Raw genomic sequence first — 21,738 nt, 5'->3', positions numbered from 1 at the left:
CTTGCATGCGGCATCGGTGCATGGTGCAAGGTCCTACCATTGAAGCCAAGAGCTTGAGCTCTCAATCTCGAACCCAAGTGATGTTTCTATCACTATCTTGTGTTATTGAGCTTTAAATCCTGTAGTGTTGCAATTCTTGTGGTTTAATTCAAGGGCTTAATTCCCTGCATGTATCCCATTCTTTTTCCAGATTCCGATAAAGAAAAATTGACGAATTCTAGCCGGGTCACCCTAAGGTCAGCCACACATCACACAACCATCAAGCTCTCGGGCGATGGATTCCCGTCTGGCCTTTCCACTGGGCCTCCCCCAAGCTCCATTGCCTGCATGGGCGGGAGCCAATTGTTGGGGCAATTGGGTGATTGGAATCGCCGGTCCATCGGGCTAAAGAGCATGCTAGAGTTGCTTTAAGGAAAAAATAAAGAGTAAAGTAAATAGTATTAAAATTGACTTTTTAATGTAAAAATGTGATTTTTAGTACCATGCGTTTTTCGTTAAAGTTGTTTTTTTTTTAATAGGAAAACTAATGAAAATGGCTTGAAAACTTTGAGTTTTAATGATAAGGACAAAATAAAAGGTAAAGTGAATAGTATTATGTTTGACTTTTTAGTGTAAAAATATGATTTTTCGTTAAAGTGAACAGTACCGCGGGCTTTTCGTTAAAACTCTTTCTTTTTAATTTCATAGCCATTCACTGCTCTTCTTCACTGACATTAACCTTTTCTTTTCTTTGCTTCCAAAAGTCCCAACCACCGTCTCCAATCTCTTCAATGGAATCCAATCATCTAGTGCGTCGGTTGCAAAAGCCCCAATCTCTTCAAGATGTGTTAGTAATTTGTTTTTAGATGTTGTGCTGGATAACTATGGTCAATTTCGAGACAAGGTTCAGATAAGGATATAGAGAAGACTAGGAATAGCTGTTGATAAAGCACACCTAAACATCATTTTGAAGTGATCAATTCAATTGCAAAAGCCCCAATCTCTTCAAGCTGAACATCTTCTTGACGTGTTGGGCTGCGATTTTTGTTTGTTCATATTTTAGATATCAATTTGGGGATCTAGGGTTTATGGGTTTTTTTCTCAACATATTGGAAATCGACAAGCAAGAAAATTTCCAGCACCAAGCGTTGGCGAGGTGTTGGAGTTGGCGACGAGGTTGATTTGGGCGACGGGGAGCGCAGTAGCAAATGATGCAGAAGACAGGATTATAGGGGGTCTTAGCAATCCCATGGTGGAGCACGGGATTCGTAGTGAAGCGTTAACGAGGTCCGTAGTCTGAGCAAGTCCCAGCTAGTCTCATTTACTTTAATCTCAACCCGCACCAAACATGGGACTGTAGTCCCACTTAAGCCAGTCGCACTTACTAACATCAAACAAATGCACCCTAAGATTCCATGGTCTAAAAAAATTGTGGTCACCCACTGTTCGATCTTAATGCAACGATAAATGGTCGTTTAACCTTGTTATTGTACTTTTTTCTCCACCTTTGGGTTAAGCTCGAACGGTGAGTGATCACAGTTTCTTGGGCCATGGGGTCTAGGAGAATGGGCCTCATATTTTTACGGAGAGCATTTATTTCATGGTTTAGTAATGCAGCAGCCATCCTGATCTGAAATTTTCACAGCGGAAACACATGCAACCTCTTGATATGTATACTTTTCAAAGCTCCGTCGGAAGGAAAATTACTAAACCAGATTGAAAATATTTGACTTATGGTGTTTTCATCTTCCGCAATTATATTGGCTTCTTGATAAATATGTTGAACATTCGTAAGGATTCTTAATGAAATTCTTAGCATTCTTACAAACGTTCGGCATATTTATCATTATGGATGCAAAGAATTTCATTAAGAATTCTTAATGAAGTTCTTAGCATCCTTAACGAAATATTTGACTTATGGTGTCCTGTGGAAGCCAATCCTCCAAGGGCATCTTAAATGGCATGTAAAAGTTGCTTTTAAATTTCATTTTATATTTTCAGAAATTTGTGATTTTATTTAATTTTCTCTTTTAGTAACGAGGCCCGTCTCCTAAAGATGTAAATTAATATTTTTGTTTACATTTTCTAACTAAATTGATTATTTTGTATCCCCGTCCATTAGGTATCGTTTGGTATGTAGAAGGGACGGAACAGAGATGGAGTAAAGATGCCATCGGATGGAAATAAGGAGGAAGAAGAAGGAGATGGAGATATTATAATTTTGTGTTCCACAGATGTGGAATGAGTCATTCCAGGAGGGTGAGGCGGAACGAAAATTCACCCAAAATTCGTCTCGTGGAACAACGCTTTCCACCCGTTTTAGGCGCACCAAACGTGGGACGGAACGCATCGTCCCACTCCGTTCCGTCCCGTCTCATGTACCAAACGGTACCTTAGAGAACTTTCACGCCAACAAGAATGTAAAATGCTGATTTTAAGGGTGTTTTTATTTTATTTTATTTTTATTTTTTAACTCGGTTGAATAAATCAGCTCCAATTTGTAAACTCAATTTGGGCAGGATGTAATTGGAAAAGGATGCGAAACTAAACCCGATCATTTATTGAGTTTGGTTTGGATGGCCATACCTCTAACCCAACCCAATATGAGTTCTAAACTTTGATACCAAACCGACACACTCCGACCTAAAATGTTCACCTGAACACTCAATCACGATGTGCTAGCCGACACCTGAAAATTCACTCGTGCGCGCCAAACCAAACCTACCTAATTTGTATAATATGATGTATATAAATTTGGATAATGGTATTGTTTTATAATCTAATTCCACATTTGCATGGTTAATTTTCCTATTTCGTTTTACTTTTGAGTAGATAATGAACTTTGGAATTGAATTCTAAGTTCTAACAATATATTTGAATGAGGAAAATAAATTTAGAATTTTGACAAAAATCATAATTTATAAATTGATATGCATCAATTCCCTTATTTGTTTGGATTCATAAACATATAAATTTAGAATTTTCTCGTGGAAAAAAAAACATGTAATTTGGGACCACAAATCCCAAAGTTTAAATTCGATGTTGATAGGTGTCATTTTCAAATTCTTATGAGACAGTTAAAAAAAAAATTTGTCTTCAAATTCCATTGTTTGTTTAAGCTAACTAAACAAGAAAATTCACAAATTTTAAAAAATAAAATTACCTCATTATTTCCGTCATTTTCAAATTTATTAGTAATCATAAATTTCATCATCCAAACACAATATAAAGAATTTATAAAATTTGAATTTCACCTTATTCCTTATATTTGATTTAACTTTATAAATCTTGCAAAATAAGGTACATAATTGAATGTCAGTAAAATTTTCTCATCCAAATACAATATAAAGAGTTTATAGATTTGAATTACACCTTATTCCTTATATTTGATTTAACTTTATAAATCTTGCAAAATAAGGTGTAAATAATCGAACATCAATAAAATTTCTCATCCAAACACAATGTGCAAAATTTATAATTGAATTTCACCTTGTTCCACTCCAATCCGACCCAACTCAAGGAACCTGAATGGGAATGAGGATCCTCTTTGTGAGGATCCCGAAAATTCTCCAATCATATCTGTTCATAGTATATCGTGCAGTAAAAAATTATTGTAAATTTTTTTATTTAAAATTAAATATAAACATAACCTAATAAAAATAGAATGCACAATATATGATAAATAGACGTGATCAAATGATCTCCGGAATCTCCACAATGATTCTCATTCCCTGAATGGAACCAAAATTTTCACCTTGCTACTCGTTGCTGAGTTGCACCTTTTCAACGGTTAAAAATAAAAAAAGTGAAAGAAAATGACGTGCGAAATTCGGTGCGAATATTTGTATTTTTTGGTGGCGGACTTGGGAGGAAATTTTTTATTTTATTTTATTATTTCGGTTGCTTCAGAGGATGGTCGATCCTCGTACAAAGCAAAATTTTCTACTTTTTCCTGCTTTCTTCTCTGTTTCAATTATTTCTGGTTTTCTGGGACCAAAAAAGTTTGGTTTTTATACTTCCATTCTTTCGTTCTATAAAACCCTAATTTCAGGGATCAAATCAAATACGAAGCAACCAAACCGATCATTTATACCAATTGCAATTGTATAATAAACAAAAAATGGTGTCGGCGAACAAGGACATGGTGGCTTACTGCTTCGATACTCTCCTCGCTCACTACACCACCGACCAACCTCCTCCCCCTGCTTTCGACGACGGCCAGCAGTACTCTCTCTCTCTCTCTCTCTCTCTCTGTGTGTATATATACATATATATATATATATATATATATATATATATATATGTACACACACATACTCGTTTCAATTTTATTATATTTAATTTTTTAGGAAAAATCTAATGCCATGGTTTTACTTTTTGCTGAAGATTGTTGAGATTGTATCTACTGGGAGGACGGTTTCTGGCTTCATTTTTTCGATGGCATTTTACTTTAATTCTGTTTTATTTTTCTTCTACTGTGAAGTGTGAACTACAAATTTAATATATATATATAGAACCGGTCTCAGTGGCTTGCTTAGATTAAGATGATTTTGTCATGCCATTGCTGAATTTTCCCAAAGTATATTAGCTCAGCCATGTACAGTTGTCTTCGGTCAGCAAGTTATGAGTGTGGTGTTGGAAGGCCTTGTATCGATCCCATGTTTTCTGAAATCAGCACTAGGCAAGAGGGGATAGGATATATGATTAGTTTGGTACTTGATTGAAGTCCATTCAGATTAGGTACTCTGTTTCGAAAATGCACGAGGCGGTGGAGGCCCTTTATTGGAGCCTGATCGGTGTGCTGGCTTAGCTTCTAGCATTGGATTTTTTACTGGCTATGGGAATCAACTTGTTGAGTGAATCGTTCCTTTTTTTTGTAGTATTGTTATTTGAAAAATAAAGTGCAGTCATTTGCAAAAGCAAGAGCGCAATTTGAGTCTTCGTTGTGTCTATGACTATCAGTTCCATTCTCCTAGACTCCATGGTCCAAGGAAAATTTAGTCACTCACTTTCGATCTTAATCCAACGGTGGAGGAAAAAGTACAACAACAAAGTTAATTGACTACCTATCATTGGATTCAGGTAGAACGGTGGGTGATCACAATGTTCTTGGACCATGGTGTTTAGGAGAAAGGGACTCCTATAATTATTTTTTCCCTTGTTCTTTTTATGTCTTTTTTTTTAACTAGACATAAGGATAGATCTGATAATTTTCTCGTACCGGTTATGAGGAATGGGAGATTTGAACTTGACACCTTCTCTTAAGACAAGAAGTGTATGTACGACGTAGGCTGTACGTCTTGCAGTTTCTTTTATCAACACTTGGTTTGAGATTTATTTGCTTTTAGTTTAAATATTGCATCCTACAATCATGTGGCATGTGCTCTTTTATATTACCCTTTGTCATTTGGGTTATGAGCGATAAATAGCCGGCAATATTATTTTCATGTTTCCTTCTGCTAATAGAATCTATATGTATGTATGTTAATATGTCTGTGTGTGTGTTAAGTTGGGAACCTAACTTGTGGACTTGCATATCAGTCGTAAGAGTGGGTGATCTGCATCGTAACTGGCACACACAACACACATACACACACCCATATATGAGAGTGTGTGTGTGTGTGTGTGGATTGCTTTATGGCTTAAGAAGCAGTACATTGATTCTTTCAATGTTCTCATCTGATATTAACAATGCTTTGGTCTCAGTCCATTGTTTGTTACTTGGAAGAAAGTGATGAATGGTGGTGAGCCTCGTTTGCGTGGATGCATAGGAACACTAGAAGCTCGGGGCTTGATTAATGGCTTCAGGGACTATGCCCTAAACAGGTATTATAACAAATCTTCTAATTATTTGTTACTTGTAATTATTTATCAAAAGATCTTCTGATCATCATTATGTGGCATGAATGGGCCCATTTTTTGGATTGCGAAGTCTTCATTATTATTTGTCATTAACCTTTGACCTGTGTCTTTTGGTCTTTGATTCTTTAACTTGTTTATGTTTGATTGGTTTTTCTTTTTTGGTTTTTGTATATCTTTAACGATCAGACCTTTTAAAAGGTTTCTTATTTATTTCCGACTTGGTGCCCTTTTTTTAACATAAGAAACACAAGAGATATCAACAACTGGTATCAATTTACTGCCACTCGATGTGCAAAATAGGAAGAACAGGTAAAGGTAACCGTTAAGGGATAGGAGGAGACAAAGAGAGATGAGGATTTTAATAGATGCAATGATTGGTGGAGATCAAAATCAAGACAAGACCGGTGTCCTTGAACCTTCTTGAAGCAATCCTGAAAGGGCTGAAGAACTTTGACTTGGCAAGACCCTTCTCGCCTCATGCACAGTGCTCCACTCGATCCTCAGAATGTAGTAGGATTGGATAAAGTCGTGCAATGTTTGAACATTTCTTCTATAATTTGTTTAGTCAAACAATGTGTAGCGTTCACTGCTGTATGATCATTTGACACATTAATTTTCCTTAACTCCACCCAGTCCCTACTCCAGTAATATTGAATCAGTATGCTTTGATCTTCCATGAAATACTTGATTCTTGATTAGAAATAACATTTGGCTGTCACATAATAATGCTAATCAATGTTGCTTCCTTGGAGCCTTCATATACTTTGGAACAACGCTTATTGCTTTGAGCTAGGTCAGATCTTGTGCAAACCATTGAATATATGAGACATCCTACTGCATTTGCATAACACTTTATTTTTTTATATTTTGCTATACTGATGTGGGGTTTTCTTTTCTTTGTGATATTTTTTAATCATTTCTTCCTGTTTGTAATTTTCTGTAGTGCTTTGAAGGACCGGAGGTTTCCCCCAATACAGGCTAAGGAAATACCTTATTTGGAATGCACAGTTTCCATTCTGACTGATTATGAAACTGCTAGTAACTACCTCGATTGGGAGGTATGTTCAAGTTCTTCCACCGTTAGGATATTTGTAAGGATCTTTAATGGTTTTGGCTTAATCAGCTATGTTGCATGGTATACTGTAGGTCTCATTGTTTAGATTAAGTTTGTAATATACTCTGGCATGGGATACAGTATGCATGAGAAGCACGGTCATAATTCACTCTGTAATATATCTCCAAAATTTTGTTTGCTCTCTTATCATGATTAATAATTATTGCAGATTGGAAAACATGGTATAATTATTGAGTTTACTGATCCTGACTATAACACAAGGCGCAGCGCCACGTATTTGCCTGAGATTGCTGCCCATGAAGGTAATTCTGTCCACTCATTATTTTCGAAAAATAGGCCTTTTTGAAATTTATGAGCAAAAGAAGTCATAGTAGTATCTATGAAAATTCTGGTGGTGCAAATTTTACGCCAACCTTTGAAATGAAATTAGAATTGGAAAATGTGATCTTTTATTTTTTTGCCCGGTTCTCCAAATTCTGTTTTGTTAATAAATTTACAATTATATCTCATGATTTTCCACATTTATTTATTTATTTTTAAACTAGAAAAAAGCATATGTTGCCTTGGTCATAAGACAGTCGCTTGTGATGGACCCCTCAAATGGGTTCATAAGAGTCCATTTTGGGGCCCCTGAAACAGAAACATACCACTTTCCATGGCATTACTATGCCCAGCTATAAAAGGTGGGGAGGGGAAGAGTTGGGAAATGACAAGGAAGGTGAGTGGTTAAATTTTACAAAAAAAAGGACTAAAGCATTAAAAAAAATATAAGGAGCTTTACCCAATTGGAAATTTAGTACGGTTCATTATCGTCCTACATTTTGACAAAGGTCCTTTGAGTGGGCGAACTATTAGCTAAGTTTCTTATGTTCATAGTTTGTTACTTATTTACATTCTGTTTTGCTAATTGAACAGGTGGTCATAATGCCACTTTTCATGGAACGAACCAAACCAGTTTCTTTTATAGATTTTTGTATCAGCAGCTGTTTACATAGTTGTAAGATGAGGTACAGAGAAAATGAGGTAAAGTTAGTTAGGGGCAAAAAATCATCCAGGAGAGTGGGAATTTTTGTTTTTCATCTGTTTGAATAGTTGGGTAAGCTTTCCAAAATTACGGTTTGAATGGGTTCGTATAGATGATTCTTTTTATATAGTTTTATGTTGTAACATCACCTCAGCCACACATTGGTGTCACTGCTTGAGTCTCGTTGAAGTTTAAGATATATAAGGATTTAGGGCATAGGATTTGGGTTTGAGTACTTTGAACTTTAAAGCCTAGAAAAACAACTGGACCAAGCTGTTACTACTACTCAGACACACAGTTGTATGGATGTCATGGTCATAAAAATTAGGTTTGTTAAAAAATGATAATATAGTTTTGCAACCGTTACTGTTTGATGGTTTGAATGACGTCGTGGTCCAAACTGATTCCCTCTTCTACCTTTGGTACCTAACCTTGAACAATTCTTCTACGTCTTCTACGTCTGCTATAGTGCCTAAAACTGAAGCAACCTTATCTTTTATGAGCAAAGTTTTTAGTACCGAACTAAAAAGCCCCTATCCTTCATAGACAAGGTTTTAGCCTAATGGATTGAGTCGTAAATTTAGCGGACGCAGGGTTACCGATTCCTAGGTTTTAATGTATTCTTTCATGATTTCTGTTACTACTCATCCATTGTAACAGAAGTCAGGTGGATTATTTTTGAAGATAAGGATCCAATTGTAGCTAGGTTTCTAATGAAAATTAAGGAACGCAATGTGATATGTGTTCTGTAATTCACCAATAAGCCGAAATTTCTGTGCCGATTTATGTTTGTTAGTGTTTTGGTTCTTAGTCTGGTCTGATTTGGTTTCAGGTTGGACAAAAACTGAAGCAATTGACTCATTGATGAGGAAATCTGGTTACAATGGGAGCATCACTGAGTCGATTCGGAACCGTATACGGTTGACCCGCTACCAGAGCTCCTTATGCACGATGGACCATAATGACTATGTTTCCTATGTAAAGGAAACCAGAGGCGGAGCTCCGTGTGTAGTTGGTGCTAAGTCTGGCAGCCGCTGAACAAACATGAACTATTCCGAATGAAAGCATTTGGGGTTGGAGTGGATTTGTTTGTTGTTCCAGTGCAGACTGCAATAATGTTGTACTTGTAAAAACTTGTAACTCAATTTCCCAGAAACTAGTACATATTTCATGTGTAATTTTATGTTCTTCAGACTCTACGTCTTGAGAACAACCTACATGGCACAATTACGTGCCAATAAATTAAGGACATGTGGACTAAAAACATGTGTGTCTTCATTTCGTTACAACAATAACAACAACAAAGCTTTTTCCCACTAAGTGGGGCTGGCTATGTGAATCCTAGAACGCTATTGCGCTTGGTTTTGTGTCATGTTCTCCGTTAGATCAAAGTACTTTAAGTCTTTTCTTAGGGCCTCTTCCAAAGTTTTCCTAGGTCTTCCTCTACCCCTTCAGTCCTGAACCTCTGTCTCGTAGTCACATATTCGAACTGGAGCGTCAGTAGGCCTTCTTTGCACATGTCCAACCCACTCATTCCTAATCTTATCATTTCTCGTGAGCCCACACCTCCAACGAAGCATCCTCATCTCCGCTACACCTATTTTGTGTACGTGTTGATGCTTCATTGCCCAACATTCTGTGCCCTACAACATCGCCGACCTTATTGCTGTCCTATAAAATTTTCCCTTGAGCTTCAGTGGCGTACGACGGTCATACAACACGCCGGATGTACTCTTCCACTTCATCCATCCCGCATGTATTCCATATATTCTATCTTTGATCGGCTTAGGCGAAGACTTTTAGATTCCAACACTTCCCTCCAAAGGTTAAGCTTCACATTTACCCATTCCTGAGTTTCATCTATCAACCCTATATCATCTGCGAAAAGCATACACCAAGGAATAACATCTTGAATATGTCCTGTTAACTCATCCATTACCAATGCAAAAAGGTAAGGACTTAAGGATTGTTTATGCACAAAATTAGTGAGGACTTTGGTACAACAAAAAGTATTAAGTTTGTGACCTTCGCTAGATTGCTCCGGTCATTAGTGTGGATAAGTATGTAAAAGGATAGAGACAGGAGAGCAAACACAAGATGTACGTGGTTCACCCAGATTGGCTACGTCCACGGAGTAGAGGAGTTCTCATTAATTGTGAAGGGTTTACACAAGTACATAGGTTCAAGCTCTCCTTTAGTGGGTACAAGTGAATGATTTAGTACAAATAACATTAGGAAATACTTTGGGAGAATGATCTCCTTTTATAGAAGAGAGTTTCTAGCTTTATTCTGACATTGACACGTGTCGTGTTGTGATTGGCTTCCGATGTTGACATGTGTCGCGCTATGATTGGCTTCTGATGTTGACACATGTCGCTCTGTGATTGGCCTCCTGGTTGGAGGGGAAGCTCCTCGGTTGGGGACGTGCAAGATCCAAGTCGCTGAGTAATCACGAAACTTCTAAGTACCGAAGTGTGGTATCGTCTTCGCTTGCCTTATCTGTCTCATAGGTAGATGTGGCATCTTCTCTGGAAGTACTATTCCTCCGTCCAGGGGTGATATCTTTAACTGGTGAAGATGCACAAGGTAATGTATCAATTTCACTTGAAGCTTACTTGTAGTTTCAGGCTTGGTCAAGCGCGATACAAACCATGTAGTAGGAGTCCCCCAAGTCGCCGAGCTAGGGGATCTGCTAAAAGAGGTGACAGACAAGGTAAGCAATCAGAGCTCCAAGCAATCAGTCCCAGATCAGAAGTTTGATTTCGAGTTCCGGCTAATTGTTCTCATTTTCCTTATCTTATAGGCAGCATGAAGGATAAAGAGAAGAAAAAGAGAAGAGATGATATGAGATACTTTTGATTTTGAAGAAGTAACTTTCCACAAGCTTATTCTTGAACTGGGTTGGAGGGTTTTCTGGTTACCTTCAAAGTATAAGGCCGACTGAAGAATTTGAGGGTCAAAACAAATCCATCAAATCTAGAGTACGTTCGACCTTGCTGATATGGGATACTTTTGATGTTGACAAAGTAGTGGAAGTATCGGCACATGCTCTGTTACACTTGTCTCCACATGCTTCCTTGTATCCTTCTCACTTGCCCTATCTGTTCCTCAGGCAAATGTGATATATTCTCTGGAAGCATAAGATGTTGAAGATGAGTACTCGAGAGCAATGCCAGTAAGTAATCAGGTAAGGGGTTCTAGGCAGTCAGTTACTGACTGGAAGCTTGATTCCAAGTGCTGACTGATTGCTCTCTTTCTCCTTGTCTTGCAGGTAAGAATAATGTCAAATGAAAAGACAGGGAAAAAGCATGATATGTGATACCCGTGCTTTTAACCCTGATGATATGAGATATTCTTGCTCTGGTGTAGCTTGTTTCCAGAGGTATTATCGGGGGGAAAGAAAGCTGAGTATTTCGAGAGGCTTCGTTGGGAGTGCATTCTTATATATGAGGAAGGGTTGAGCATTTTTGCAGGTCTGCCTGTCCGTTGAGGATGAATGTCGACATATATAGGAGTCTCCCTAACAACAAGTAGTAATACTATTCCTTTACCCTTCTTGGTCATAGCACTGTAGTGGGAGATGCTAGCTTCACGTGTTTTAACTTTGTTAGAGCATTTTGAAAAAGTGGTCTGTGGTATTTGGAAAGCTGATGTTGTGTGTGAAGATTACAGACAAGCTTTATCTAAGGAGATCTGGCTCTCGAAGTTGAGAAAGCGATGCCTCTTCGGTTTTTGAACAAGTGATCCTATCGTGGATCTGGCTCTCGAGATTCGGAGAACGGTGCCTCTTCGATTTTTGAGAAAGCAATCCTACTGGGAGTCTGGCTCTTGAAATTCGAATAGCGGTATCTCTTCGATTTTTGAGAAAGTAATCCTGTTGGAGTCTGGCTCTCGAGATTCGGAGGGCGGTGCCTCTTCAATTTTGGAGCAAGCAATCTTGTTGGGAGTGTTTTCTCGAATGTGAGTAAAGGTTGGGCATTTTTACTAGTCTACCTTGCCACGGAGCACAGAGGTTGACACACAGGGACTTTCCAATTATCCAACAGTGGTGCTGTTCCTTTACCCTTGTGGGTAATAATATGATAGCTAAACCTTCAAAATTTATGTGTCTAAACTTTGTTAGTGCTGTTTCTTTGCTATTGTTTTACCCTTCTTGGTCATAGCGATGTAGTGGGGGCTGCAAGTTTCACGTGTCTAAAATTTGTCAGAGATATTTGGCAAAGTTATCTGTGGTACTCATGAGCTGATGTTGCGTGTGGAAAGTGGATGATTGAACAGTAAGATTCATGTGCTTTCTACTTCACCAGAAATCTTCGACAGATTGCCCGTAATTTCCGCAAAGCTAAGTGTGCATGTGATAGGTGCTGGCAAGGCTGAGAAAGCAGGTGCCTCTTCGATTTCTGATATCGGCCCTCGTGGTCTTTGAGCAGCCCAGCTTTTGAGAAAGCAAGCGCCTCTTCGATTTTTGAGATCGGCCCTCGTGGTTTTTGAGCAGCCAATCTTTTGAGAAAGCAAACGCCTCTTCGATCTCTGAGATCGGCCCTCGTGGTATCTGAGCAACCCAGCTTTTGAGAAAGCAAACGCCTCTTCAATTTTTGAGCAGGCGCCTCTTCGATTTCTGAAGCTCCGTCGAGTGCAGATTTTTATAGAAGTTGGCATTAAGTCCAAAGCATACTTGAATCTCCACTAGTAGAAGCTCCCTTCTTGCACTTCTAAGATCTTGATTTGTCCGACCTATTCTCTCTTCAACACCTTTGAAAATGTTTGGCCTTTCCGACCGTCGTTTTAACTTAAACCTTGGTGAAGAGGCAGCCGTGCTTTCTCCAGACAACATATGGTGCCTATCCTTCTTATCCCCTACTGGTCCTCTTACCGTTGGAGGTTCCGTGATGAAGAATGATATGACCGCTGCGGTGGTGGCCAGGAACCTTCTCACTCCCAAAGATAACAGACTTCTTTCCAAACGGTCTGATGAGTTGGCTGTTAAGGATTCTCTGGCTCTCAGTGTTCAGTGTGCATGTTCTGTGTCAAATATGGCACAACACCTATTTGCTTGAACCCGCCAAGTTGAATCATTGGCGGCTGAAGTGATGAGTCTCAAGCAGGAGATTAGAGGGCTCAAGCATGAGAATAAACAGTTGCACAGGCTCGCACATGACTATACTACAAACATGAAGAGGAAGCTTGACCAGATGAAGGAATCTGATTGTCAGATTTTACTTGATCATCAGAGGTTTGTGGGTTTGTTCCAAAGGCATTTATTGCCTTCGTCTTCTGGGGCTATACTGCGTAATGAAGCTCCAAATGATCAGCCTCTGATGCCTCTTCCTTCTAGGGTTCTGTCAAGTACTGAGGCTCCGAGTGATCACCCTCCGGTGCCTTCTATTTCTGAGGCTTTACCGACTGCTGAGACTTCTCCTAAGCAACCTTTGTGAATGCCCCCTCTTGTTTGTTTATTTTGACTCATTCATATGTACATATTTGTAACTTATCGGAGAAATCAATAAATAAGTTTTGCTTCATTTCAACATATTGTGTTAAATACACCAAAGCCTTCTTCACTAAGTTCTTTGAATTTTTCTTTTGTTGAAGCTTGTATGTTGAAGCTTTGTGAGTAAAGCATGTAGGTTGAGGTAGTATTCCCTTAATTTCTCAAGTGAGGAAAACTTCTCGGTTGGAGACTTGAAAAATCCAAGTCATTGAGTGGGGTCGGCTATATGAATCTTAGAACGCCATTGTGCTCGGTCCCGTGTCATGTCCTCCGTTAGATCTAAGTACTCTAAGTCTTTTCTTAGAGTCTCTTCCAAAGTTTTTATAGGTCTTCCTCTACCCCTTCGGCCCTGAACCTCTATCCTGTAGTCGCATATTCTAACCGGAGCGTCAGTAGGCCTTCTTTGCACATGTCCAAACCACCGTAACCGATTTTCTCTCAGCTTTCCTACAATTTCGGCTACTCCTACTTTACCTTGGATATCCTCATTCCTAATCTTATCATTTCTCGTGTGCCCACACATCCAATGAAGCATCCTCATCTCTGCTACACCCATTTTGTGTACGTGTTGATGCTTCACCGCCCAACATTCTGTGCCATACATCATCGTCGGCCTTATTGTCGTCCTATAAAATTTTCTCTTGAGCTTCAGTGGCATACGGCGGTCACACAACACGCCAGATGCACTCTTCCACTTCATCCATCCAGCTTGTATTCTATGGTTGAGATCTCCATCTAATTCTCCATTCTTTTGCAAGATAGATCCTAGGTAGCGAAAGCAGTCGCTCTTTGGTATTTCCTGATCTCCGATCCTAACGCCTAACTCATTTTGGCCTCCATTTGCACTGAACTTACACTCCATATATTCTGTCTTTGATCGGCTTAGGCGAAGACCTTTAGATTTCAACACTTCTCTCCAAAGGTTAAGCTTCACATTTACCCATTCCTGAGTTTCATCTATCAACACTATATCGTATTCGAAAAGCATACACCAAGGAATATCATCTTAAATATGTCCTGTTATATCCTTTATAACTTGGATATATGCTACTCGTACTCCTTTCTTCTCCAAAATCCTCTAAAGAATGTCTATTGGGACCCTATCATACACTTTTTCCAAATCTATAAAGACCATGTGTAAATCATTTTTCCCCTTTCTAAATCTTTCCATCAATCTTCGTAAGAGATAGATTGCCTCCATGGTTGAGCGCCCTGGCATAAACCCGAATTGGTTGTCTGAAACCTGTGTCTCTTGCCTCAATCTATACTCAATGACTCTCTTCCAGAGCTTCATTGTAATAGTTCATGCAATTTTGTACGTCGCCCTTATTCTTGTAGATAGGCACCAAAGTGCTATTTCGCCACTCATTTGGCATATTCTTCGTTTTCAAAATCCTATTGAAAAGGTAAGTGAGTCATGTTATACCTGTCTCTCCCAAGACTTTCCACACTTCGATCGGTATATCATCTGGGCCCACTGCTTTTCTATGCTTCATCTTCTTCGAAGCTACAACCACTTCTTCCTTCCTGATTCGACGATAAAAGGAGTAATTTCTACACTCTTCTGAGTTACTTAACTCCCCTAAAGAAGTGCTCTTTTCATGTCCTTTATTGAAAAGATTATGAAAATAACCTATCCATCTGTCTTTGACCGCGTTCTCTGTAGCAAGAACTTTTCCATTCTCATCCTTGATGCACCTCACTTGGTTTAGGTCTTTTGTCTTCTTTTCCCTTGCTCTAGCTCGTTTATAGATATCCAACTCTCCTTCTTTGGTATCTAGTCACTTATACATATCGTCATAAGCCACTAACTTAGCTTCTCTCACATCTTTCTTCATCTCTTGCTTCGCTCTTCTATACCTTTCACCATTTTCATCGGTTCTATCCTTGTATAAGGCTTTACAACATTCATTCTTAGCCTTCACCTTTATTTGTACCTCCTCATTCCACCACCAAGATTCCCTTTGGTGTGGAGTAAAGCCCTTGGACTCTCCTAATACCTCTTTTGCTACTTTTCGGATACAACTAGCCATGGAATCCCACATTTGGCTAGCTTCCCCCTCTCTATCCCACACACACTGGGTGATTACTTTCTCTTTGAAAATGACTTGTTTTTCTCCTTTTAGATTCCACCATCTAGTCCTTGGGCACTTCCAAGTTTTGTTCTTTTTTCTCACTCGTTTGATATGTACATCCATCACCAACAAGCGATGTTGATTAGCCAAGCTCTCTCCCGGTATAACTTTGCAATCCTTACAAGTTATACAATCCCCTTTCCTCATTAGAAGAAAATCTATTTGTGTTTTTGACGGCCCACTCTTGTAGGTGATCATATGTTCTTCTCTCTTCTTAAAGAAGGTGTTGGCTAAGAAGAGATCATATGTCATTGCAAAATCCAATATAGCTTCCCCATTCTCGTTTCTCTCCCCAAAACCATGGCCACCATGAAAACCTCCATAGTTGCCTGTCTCCTTGCCCACGTGTCCATTTAAATCTCTTCATATAAATAACTTCTCCGTCTGAGCAATTCCTTGCACCAAGTCTCCATGGTCTTCCCAAAATTTCTTCTTCAAACTCGTATCCAACCCTATTTGAGGTGTGTACGCACTAATCACATTGATGAGTTCTTGTCTTATTACAATCTTGATTGCCATGATTCTATCTCCTACCTTCTTGACATCTACAACATCTTGTGTCAAGGTCTTGTCCACGATGATGCCAACACCGTTTCTCGTTCTATTTGTGCCCGAATACCAGAGTTTAAACCCTGAGTTTTCTAGATCCTTTGCCTTAAGACCAACCCACTTAGTTTCTTGTAGGCACATAATATGTATCATTCTCCTCACCATAACTTCCACTACTTCCATAAATTTTCCCGTTAGGGTTCCTATATTCCACGTTCCTAAACGCATTCTACTCTCTTGAACTCTACCCTTCTGTCCTAGCTTCTTCAACCTCCCCCGTCTAATAAGATCAAAATACTTCTTTTGTGTGTCTTATGTAAAGTTGATAGGAGCATAAGCTCCCAAACAACTTTGAGTGGAGTCGTTCGAAAAGAAGTTTTTATGGCCCCCTTGCTCATTTAACACTGCATCCGGGTGCCGATGGAGATACAGCGACCCTTGCTCACTTATCACTGTGCTCGGGCCACACAGCGCGCCACTTACAGGTGACGCCCTAGCTTTAGCGCGATTTGGTTATGGATTCATTTTCATAAGGATTCGACGTAACCTAGGAGTGCCGGCTGTTGACTACCTGACGCCCTTCCCCTCCTCCTTTATCCGGGCTTGGGATCGGCAATGTAAGATAAACTTACACATGCGGAGTTGTCTTCATTTCGTTAGTTATAAAAAAAAAATCTGAAGTTAAAACTAAAATGGATAGCAAACAGACCCTGAGTTAACAAGCAACAATAGCGTCCAAGCACGTGTCGTCAACATGATTATGATTTTTGTAGAAATTAAAATGAAGGGTTAACTACATTTTACGCAATAAGGTTTGGAATAATTTGCAAAATGAGCCGCGAGGTTTAAATTTCTGCATTTTAAGCCACAAGGTTTGGAATAATTTGCAAAATGAGTTACGAGGTTTAAATTTTTGCATTTTACACTACATGATTTTTATATTTCATCCGTTAAACCGTCAATTTTATTGTTAAGTCATTTAAGGGGTAAAAATAAAATTGGAGTTTAATCTTTTGATGGAATAGACGTGGTGGTGATCTAATTTTTTTTTTGTCAAACGATAGATTTTGTTAGATTAAATGTTAGGTTAGCCACCGACGGAGTTTGAATTTACACCGTCATGCAAGAGCTTAACACTTCTAGACTTAGTTGAGTAAAACCAATTTAGCAAGAAGAGACGTGCACTATGTTTATAATATATCGTGCGGTCAGAAATTATTTCAAAATTTAAAATTTAAAATTAAATATAAATAGTATCTAACGAAAACTGATCGTTCGATATATGATAAACGATCACGTTGACGGGATCCTAGGATCCTAGGGAAGCGAGGATCCTTTTCTGTGCACCACGTCGCCCTTAGTTATTCAGTACAGAAAGAACACGCCCAACTGACTTCCGATTTTGCCAATATTCTATTTCCAGGTCTTCAACTTCCCGACAAAGCAACTTCCCCTTAAATCCATCACACACACACACACACACACACTCTCTCTCTCTTGGATTGCGTAGATCGGCATCCATTGATCTGACAAGTAAGTTCCTCCTTCTTCCCTATTTGTCGGTGTTATTTGCGGATCAAGATGTAATTTAATTTCATTTTTTTAAGATTTGCAAATCAAGTATAATCCCCATTTCTTTGGGACCTTTTTTCCTTTTCTGTTTGGTTGCCGGGAAAATTGAAGGATTACGATTGGTTAAGTGACGATGGTGGGTTTCAAGCACATTGAAAACCCATCCAATTGAAGTATAATACCGAATTTTCGTTTTGCGTATTTTGATATTTCTTTTTCTTACTTGTCAAATTTCTCTAGGGTAACACTGCATTTAGGTATCTTCGCGCGATTGGAGTGATAAATCGGATATGAGTCACAGAGGATTAATATATAGCTTTGTTGCAAAAGGAAGTGTTGTTTTAGCAGAACACACGTCCTTCTCCGGAAACTTTAGTACTCTTGCTGTTCAGTGCTTACAGAAGCTACCTTCCAGTAACAGCAAGTGCACCTACTCGTGTGACGGCCACACTTTTAACTTCCTACTTGACAGTGGATTTGGTACGGATTCTTTCTTAAGTTCCAGCAATTGCAATTGTGCTTGTTTGAGATTTACTTGTGGAATGTACGGTTTAACCGGCTAAATGGGTTTGCAGTGTTTCTTGTTGTTGCTGATGAATCTGCCGGGAGGACTGTACCGTTTGTGTTCCTTGAACGAGTGAAAGAGGATTTCAAGCATAGGTATGGTCCAGATATTAAGAATGCAGGGCCACATCCTCTTGCTGATGGTGACGAAGACGATGACTTATTTGAAGATCGTTTTAGCATTGCATACAATCTTGACAGAGAATTTGGGTGTGTATTTGCCTTTTGGTGTTTAAATGTTAATCTTCTATGTAATTTAGTATGGCAACTAAATATTGGGTTTTTCTTTGACAGGCCAAGGCTTAAGGAGCACATGCAATATTGCATGGAGCATCCAGAAGAAATAAGTAAGCTTTCCAAATTGAAGGCCCAAATCACGGAGGTCAAAGGTGTGATGATGGACAATATTGAGAAGGTAAAATATAATATACTCGTGGCTGAGGAACTTTTTGAAGATATGGTTATTTTATGCATAGAATGGTGTGTTTTCAGCACAAGTTACAGCCCTTTGTCATAGAATTTGACCTGATGCCTTAGTACTCGCAACTTTATTGATCATTTTTCTGAGGGTAACCTGCTGACAATACTTTGCCATTAGGGGTTTGGCTGTTTTGAAATGGAGTATTTATGAGTTTTTTGTTTTAAAAGTATGTTGGGCTTCCACTTTATAATTTGGAGGGGTTGCCCATGAGATAATCTTAGACATTGATTTTGTCTATTTTTCTTTTCAGCTTTTTATTGAACTCCCCGTCTTCTTCTAGTTTCAGTTAAGTTTGTGTATGCATCAAAGATTTAACAATGGACTTGCATCGGAGCTTGCATTCTCTTCCTTTTGGATAAATTGCATCAATTTTTAGAAGTATGTGATGATTGAATTGACTTCCACTGAGAATTGCATCACCATCTCTTGTTTTGTGGATTTTTTGTAAGAACATGTTGGTTTTTATTTACTGCATTTCTTTGGGGAGAATGACTTGAGAGCTGGAGCAGCTTAAGTCATACCATTAATTTTGGTAGTTCCACCTGATGCAGGAAAGCCTTAGTTTTCAAAAGGCAAGGCTGGCTATCTGTTCTAGATGAGTCTTTATGAAAGTATGACTTCTAGAACGAAAACTCATCCAAAGATTTATAAAACGAATCACCCGTAGAGGCCTTAGGCATCACACCCAGGGTTAGGTTGCATCACACAAACCAAGAGAGAAGCAAAGCTCCGGAAATTTTATTCAATCATTGAATCTGCTCCAAAGAAGTACAAAGATGTAAATTATAAAGTCTTATACCTATTAGACTTGTGTTCTTCATCATCACCACTGCTCTGGTAACAAGAGGGATAGCTATTTAACTGCAGTGCTACCTTCAGGTTTTTACTAGGATGAAGGGTTCTCCTTTCTCCCATTTCCTCTGTTGAATAAAGAAAATCTAAGGACTTTTCTTCCAATTCGATTATAAGAAAGGGTAGGAATTCTTTAGAACATATCGTGCATAAATTAAGTCTGTTTTTTTATCGTCAAACGAGGATATAAAAGAGAATGTAGACATTTGTGGGGTGAGGAAGAACAATCAGCTTGGGTGGATTTTCCATAGTCACGCAAACTTGGTTAATATAGAAAACATGTGGGTATAGCTAGTGCTATTTTTGGGTGGTCATGATCTAAGATTCATCTCCATGCACTAAGGAATAAAGATTTATGGCCAGGTGGAGTTATATGGGTCTTGGGGAGTCGGGTACGGTAAAATGGGGGATATCAGTGGTTTGAATTGCTTCTGATCTTACAACCATGTTTTGCTAGAAATTTGATAATCGTCTGTTTGAGTCTGATAACTATTGCTCTTCAATGTGCGTATGGGATTTAAGGGCTTCCTTGAATTGCGTATGGGATTTTTGTAAATCCATTCTAGCAAGAAACACCAGTCTTGTAATCAGTAGAATCATACTAGTTTGGGTTGTACTTGACCACCTGAACTAAAATTATGCTGAAATGCTGACAACGGAGTGGGAGGGCAGATAGAAATATTTGTTGTCTGGTGTTTTAATATCACTACCGTTCAAATACCTTAATGTTATAAATCAAATCTAATTGGAGGGTTTGCTTCCCTTGGTGCTTCTGTAGAAAGAAAATAAGTACCTGTTTTTTTTGGGGTGTGCTATCCACACACCCCATTTTACTTCTCACACACCCCTTGATAATTTATGTCCATTGATCTTCTTCAATTCATCCGATCTGACGGCCGAAAATTAAAAGTGTGTGTGAGAAGTAAAATAGAGTGTGTGGATATCACACCGTTTTTTTTTTACCTTCTTATATTTGCGAGTCAGCCATGAATGGCTACTTTTGTTCATTTTGAGTTGATTGGATAAATCCCATCTCTTGGTGGCAGGTTTTGGATCGTGGGGAGAGAATTGAACTTTTGGTTGATAAAACAGAAAATCTGCAGTTCCAGGTACATGCCATCACTTACCTAATCTGGTTGTATAATCTAAAACCGGATTTGAACTCACAAGGTAATTTTAGTTGACGTGCTATTGGGGATGTTTGTATTGAATTCAGGCTGACAGCTTCCAGAGGCAAGGCAGGCAATTGCGACGTAAGATGTTGCTGCAGAGTCTCCAAATGAAGCTAATGATTGGAGGTGGAGTCCTTATCCTGATCATCGTACTATGGCTTATTGCCTGCGGAGGTTTCAAATGTTAAGGTGATAAGCAACATGGAATCGTCAATTATTAGCCATATGTTGTCCAGTTGGTGTACAAAATGTTGATTGTTCTTGTATATGTGAACTTTTGCAGCATCGAATACTCAACAACTTCGTCTGCCATGTAATTAACCTCTCTTAACCGCTGGTTTTGTTTAATCAGCTACTTTTGAGGAGATAGTAGTTCTCTTATTAACCTTTCTTTTGTTTACTGTCTAATTTATTTAGTGGTCTTGAGTGAGTTGTTTGTTATGGGTTAACTGGGGCTGTTTTTGGAAAGCCAAGAGTGCTTCATAGAAGTGCTTTATGGAGAAATAAGTACTCATGTTTCATCTTTAGGAAGCACTTCTAGTGCTTTTTAAGAAAGTAATGTAATAAAAATTCGATGTTTCTAGTTAAAGCATCTTTAGAAAAAAACAATTTAGGTTTTTATTTTTTATTTATTTTGATTTTTTATTATTATCACAAATGATCCTTCATGTTTTAGAAAAAAGTTTGGTCCAACACATGAGTTTGGTCATTCTGTCCAAATCCGTTAAAGTACTGTTAGTACGCTAATGTGGTACATGGGTGAGATTCCGCAGCACCAATCACATGGCGCCAAGTGAATTAAAAATTAATTTTTACATGTTAAAAGATGATTTCAACCAATCAAAACCTAATCATCAACCACATGTATCGCACAAATTTCAGCTTCATCTAAATAAATTTGAGATTATTCTACTTAAATATCTCGTGTAAATGCAATATGAAATGAACCAAGGAATTGTTTCATACAACTGCAATAAATAAA

At 38.6% G+C, this 21,738-nt stretch overlaps 2 protein-coding genes and 1 long non-coding RNA gene across 4 annotated transcripts; all 3 read left to right on the top strand.

Moving 5' to 3' along the window:
• The first annotated feature begins 3,874 nt into the window (after nucleotides 1-3,874).
• Nucleotides 3,875-9,204, top strand: LOC126582669 (uncharacterized protein At2g38710-like). 2 transcript variants are annotated; one of them, XM_050246839.1, is made up of 5 exons: nucleotides 3,875-4,203; nucleotides 5,686-5,805; nucleotides 6,785-6,932; nucleotides 7,125-7,218; nucleotides 8,773-9,204. In XM_050246839.1, the coding sequence occupies exons 1-5, from the start codon at nucleotides 4,100-4,102 to the stop codon at nucleotides 8,976-8,978; spliced, it is 672 nt and encodes a 223-aa protein (XP_050102796.1). In that variant the 5' UTR covers nucleotides 3,875-4,099; the 3' UTR covers nucleotides 8,979-9,204. The 2 variants fall into 2 exon arrangements, with proteins under 2 accessions (XP_050102796.1, XP_050102806.1); XM_050246849.1 differs by having other exon boundaries at nucleotides 3,879-4,203; nucleotides 6,785-6,899.
• A 1,070-nt stretch (nucleotides 9,205-10,274) lies between these two features.
• Nucleotides 10,275-11,111, top strand: LOC126582771 (uncharacterized). The gene is made up of 3 exons (XR_007609584.1): nucleotides 10,275-10,653; nucleotides 10,744-10,921; nucleotides 11,053-11,111. It is a non-coding gene; the product is annotated as an uncharacterized LOC126582771 (long non-coding RNA).
• A 6,357-nt stretch (nucleotides 11,112-17,468) lies between these two features.
• On the top strand, nucleotides 17,469-21,143 carry LOC126582663 (vesicle-associated membrane protein 727-like). Its single transcript, XM_050246827.1, has 7 exons — nucleotides 17,469-17,648; nucleotides 17,928-18,167; nucleotides 18,263-18,461; nucleotides 18,546-18,666; nucleotides 20,631-20,693; nucleotides 20,801-20,945; nucleotides 21,040-21,143. The coding sequence occupies exons 2-6, from the start codon at nucleotides 17,978-17,980 to the stop codon at nucleotides 20,942-20,944; spliced, it is 717 nt and encodes a 238-aa protein (XP_050102784.1). The 5' UTR covers nucleotides 17,469-17,648; nucleotides 17,928-17,977; the 3' UTR covers nucleotide 20,945; nucleotides 21,040-21,143.
• Nucleotides 21,144-21,738: the final 595 nt, after the last annotated feature.

The sequence above is a fragment of the Malus sylvestris genome, chromosome 2, assembly GCF_916048215.2.
Source record: "Malus sylvestris chromosome 2, drMalSylv7.2, whole genome shotgun sequence".
Classification (NCBI taxonomy): domain Eukaryota; kingdom Viridiplantae; phylum Streptophyta; class Magnoliopsida; order Rosales; family Rosaceae; genus Malus; species Malus sylvestris.
This window is presented reverse-complemented; position numbering and strand designations above follow the sequence as displayed.

Bases quoted from the DNA above. Each gene is read 5' to 3' on its own strand.
- LOC126582669 (XM_050246839.1), top strand. From the start codon at position 4,100: ATGGTGTCGGCGAACAAGGACATGGTGGCTTACTGCTTCGATACTCTC. The intron at 5,806-6,784 runs GTATTATAACAA...AATTTTCTGTAG, and splicing joins AGGGACTATGCCCTAAACAG to TGCTTTGAAGGACCGGAGGT. The intron at 6,933-7,124 runs GTAAGGATCTTT...TAATTATTGCAG, and splicing joins CTTCCACCGTTAGGATATTT to ATTGGAAAACATGGTATAAT.
- LOC126582663 (XM_050246827.1), top strand. From the start codon at position 17,978: ATGAGTCACAGAGGATTAATATATAGCTTTGTTGCAAAAGGAAGTGTT. The intron at 18,462-18,545 runs GTGTGTATTTGC...TTTCTTTGACAG, and splicing joins AATCTTGACAGAGAATTTGG to GCCAAGGCTTAAGGAGCACA. The intron at 20,694-20,800 runs GTACATGCCATC...TATTGAATTCAG, and splicing joins CAGAAAATCTGCAGTTCCAG to GCTGACAGCTTCCAGAGGCA.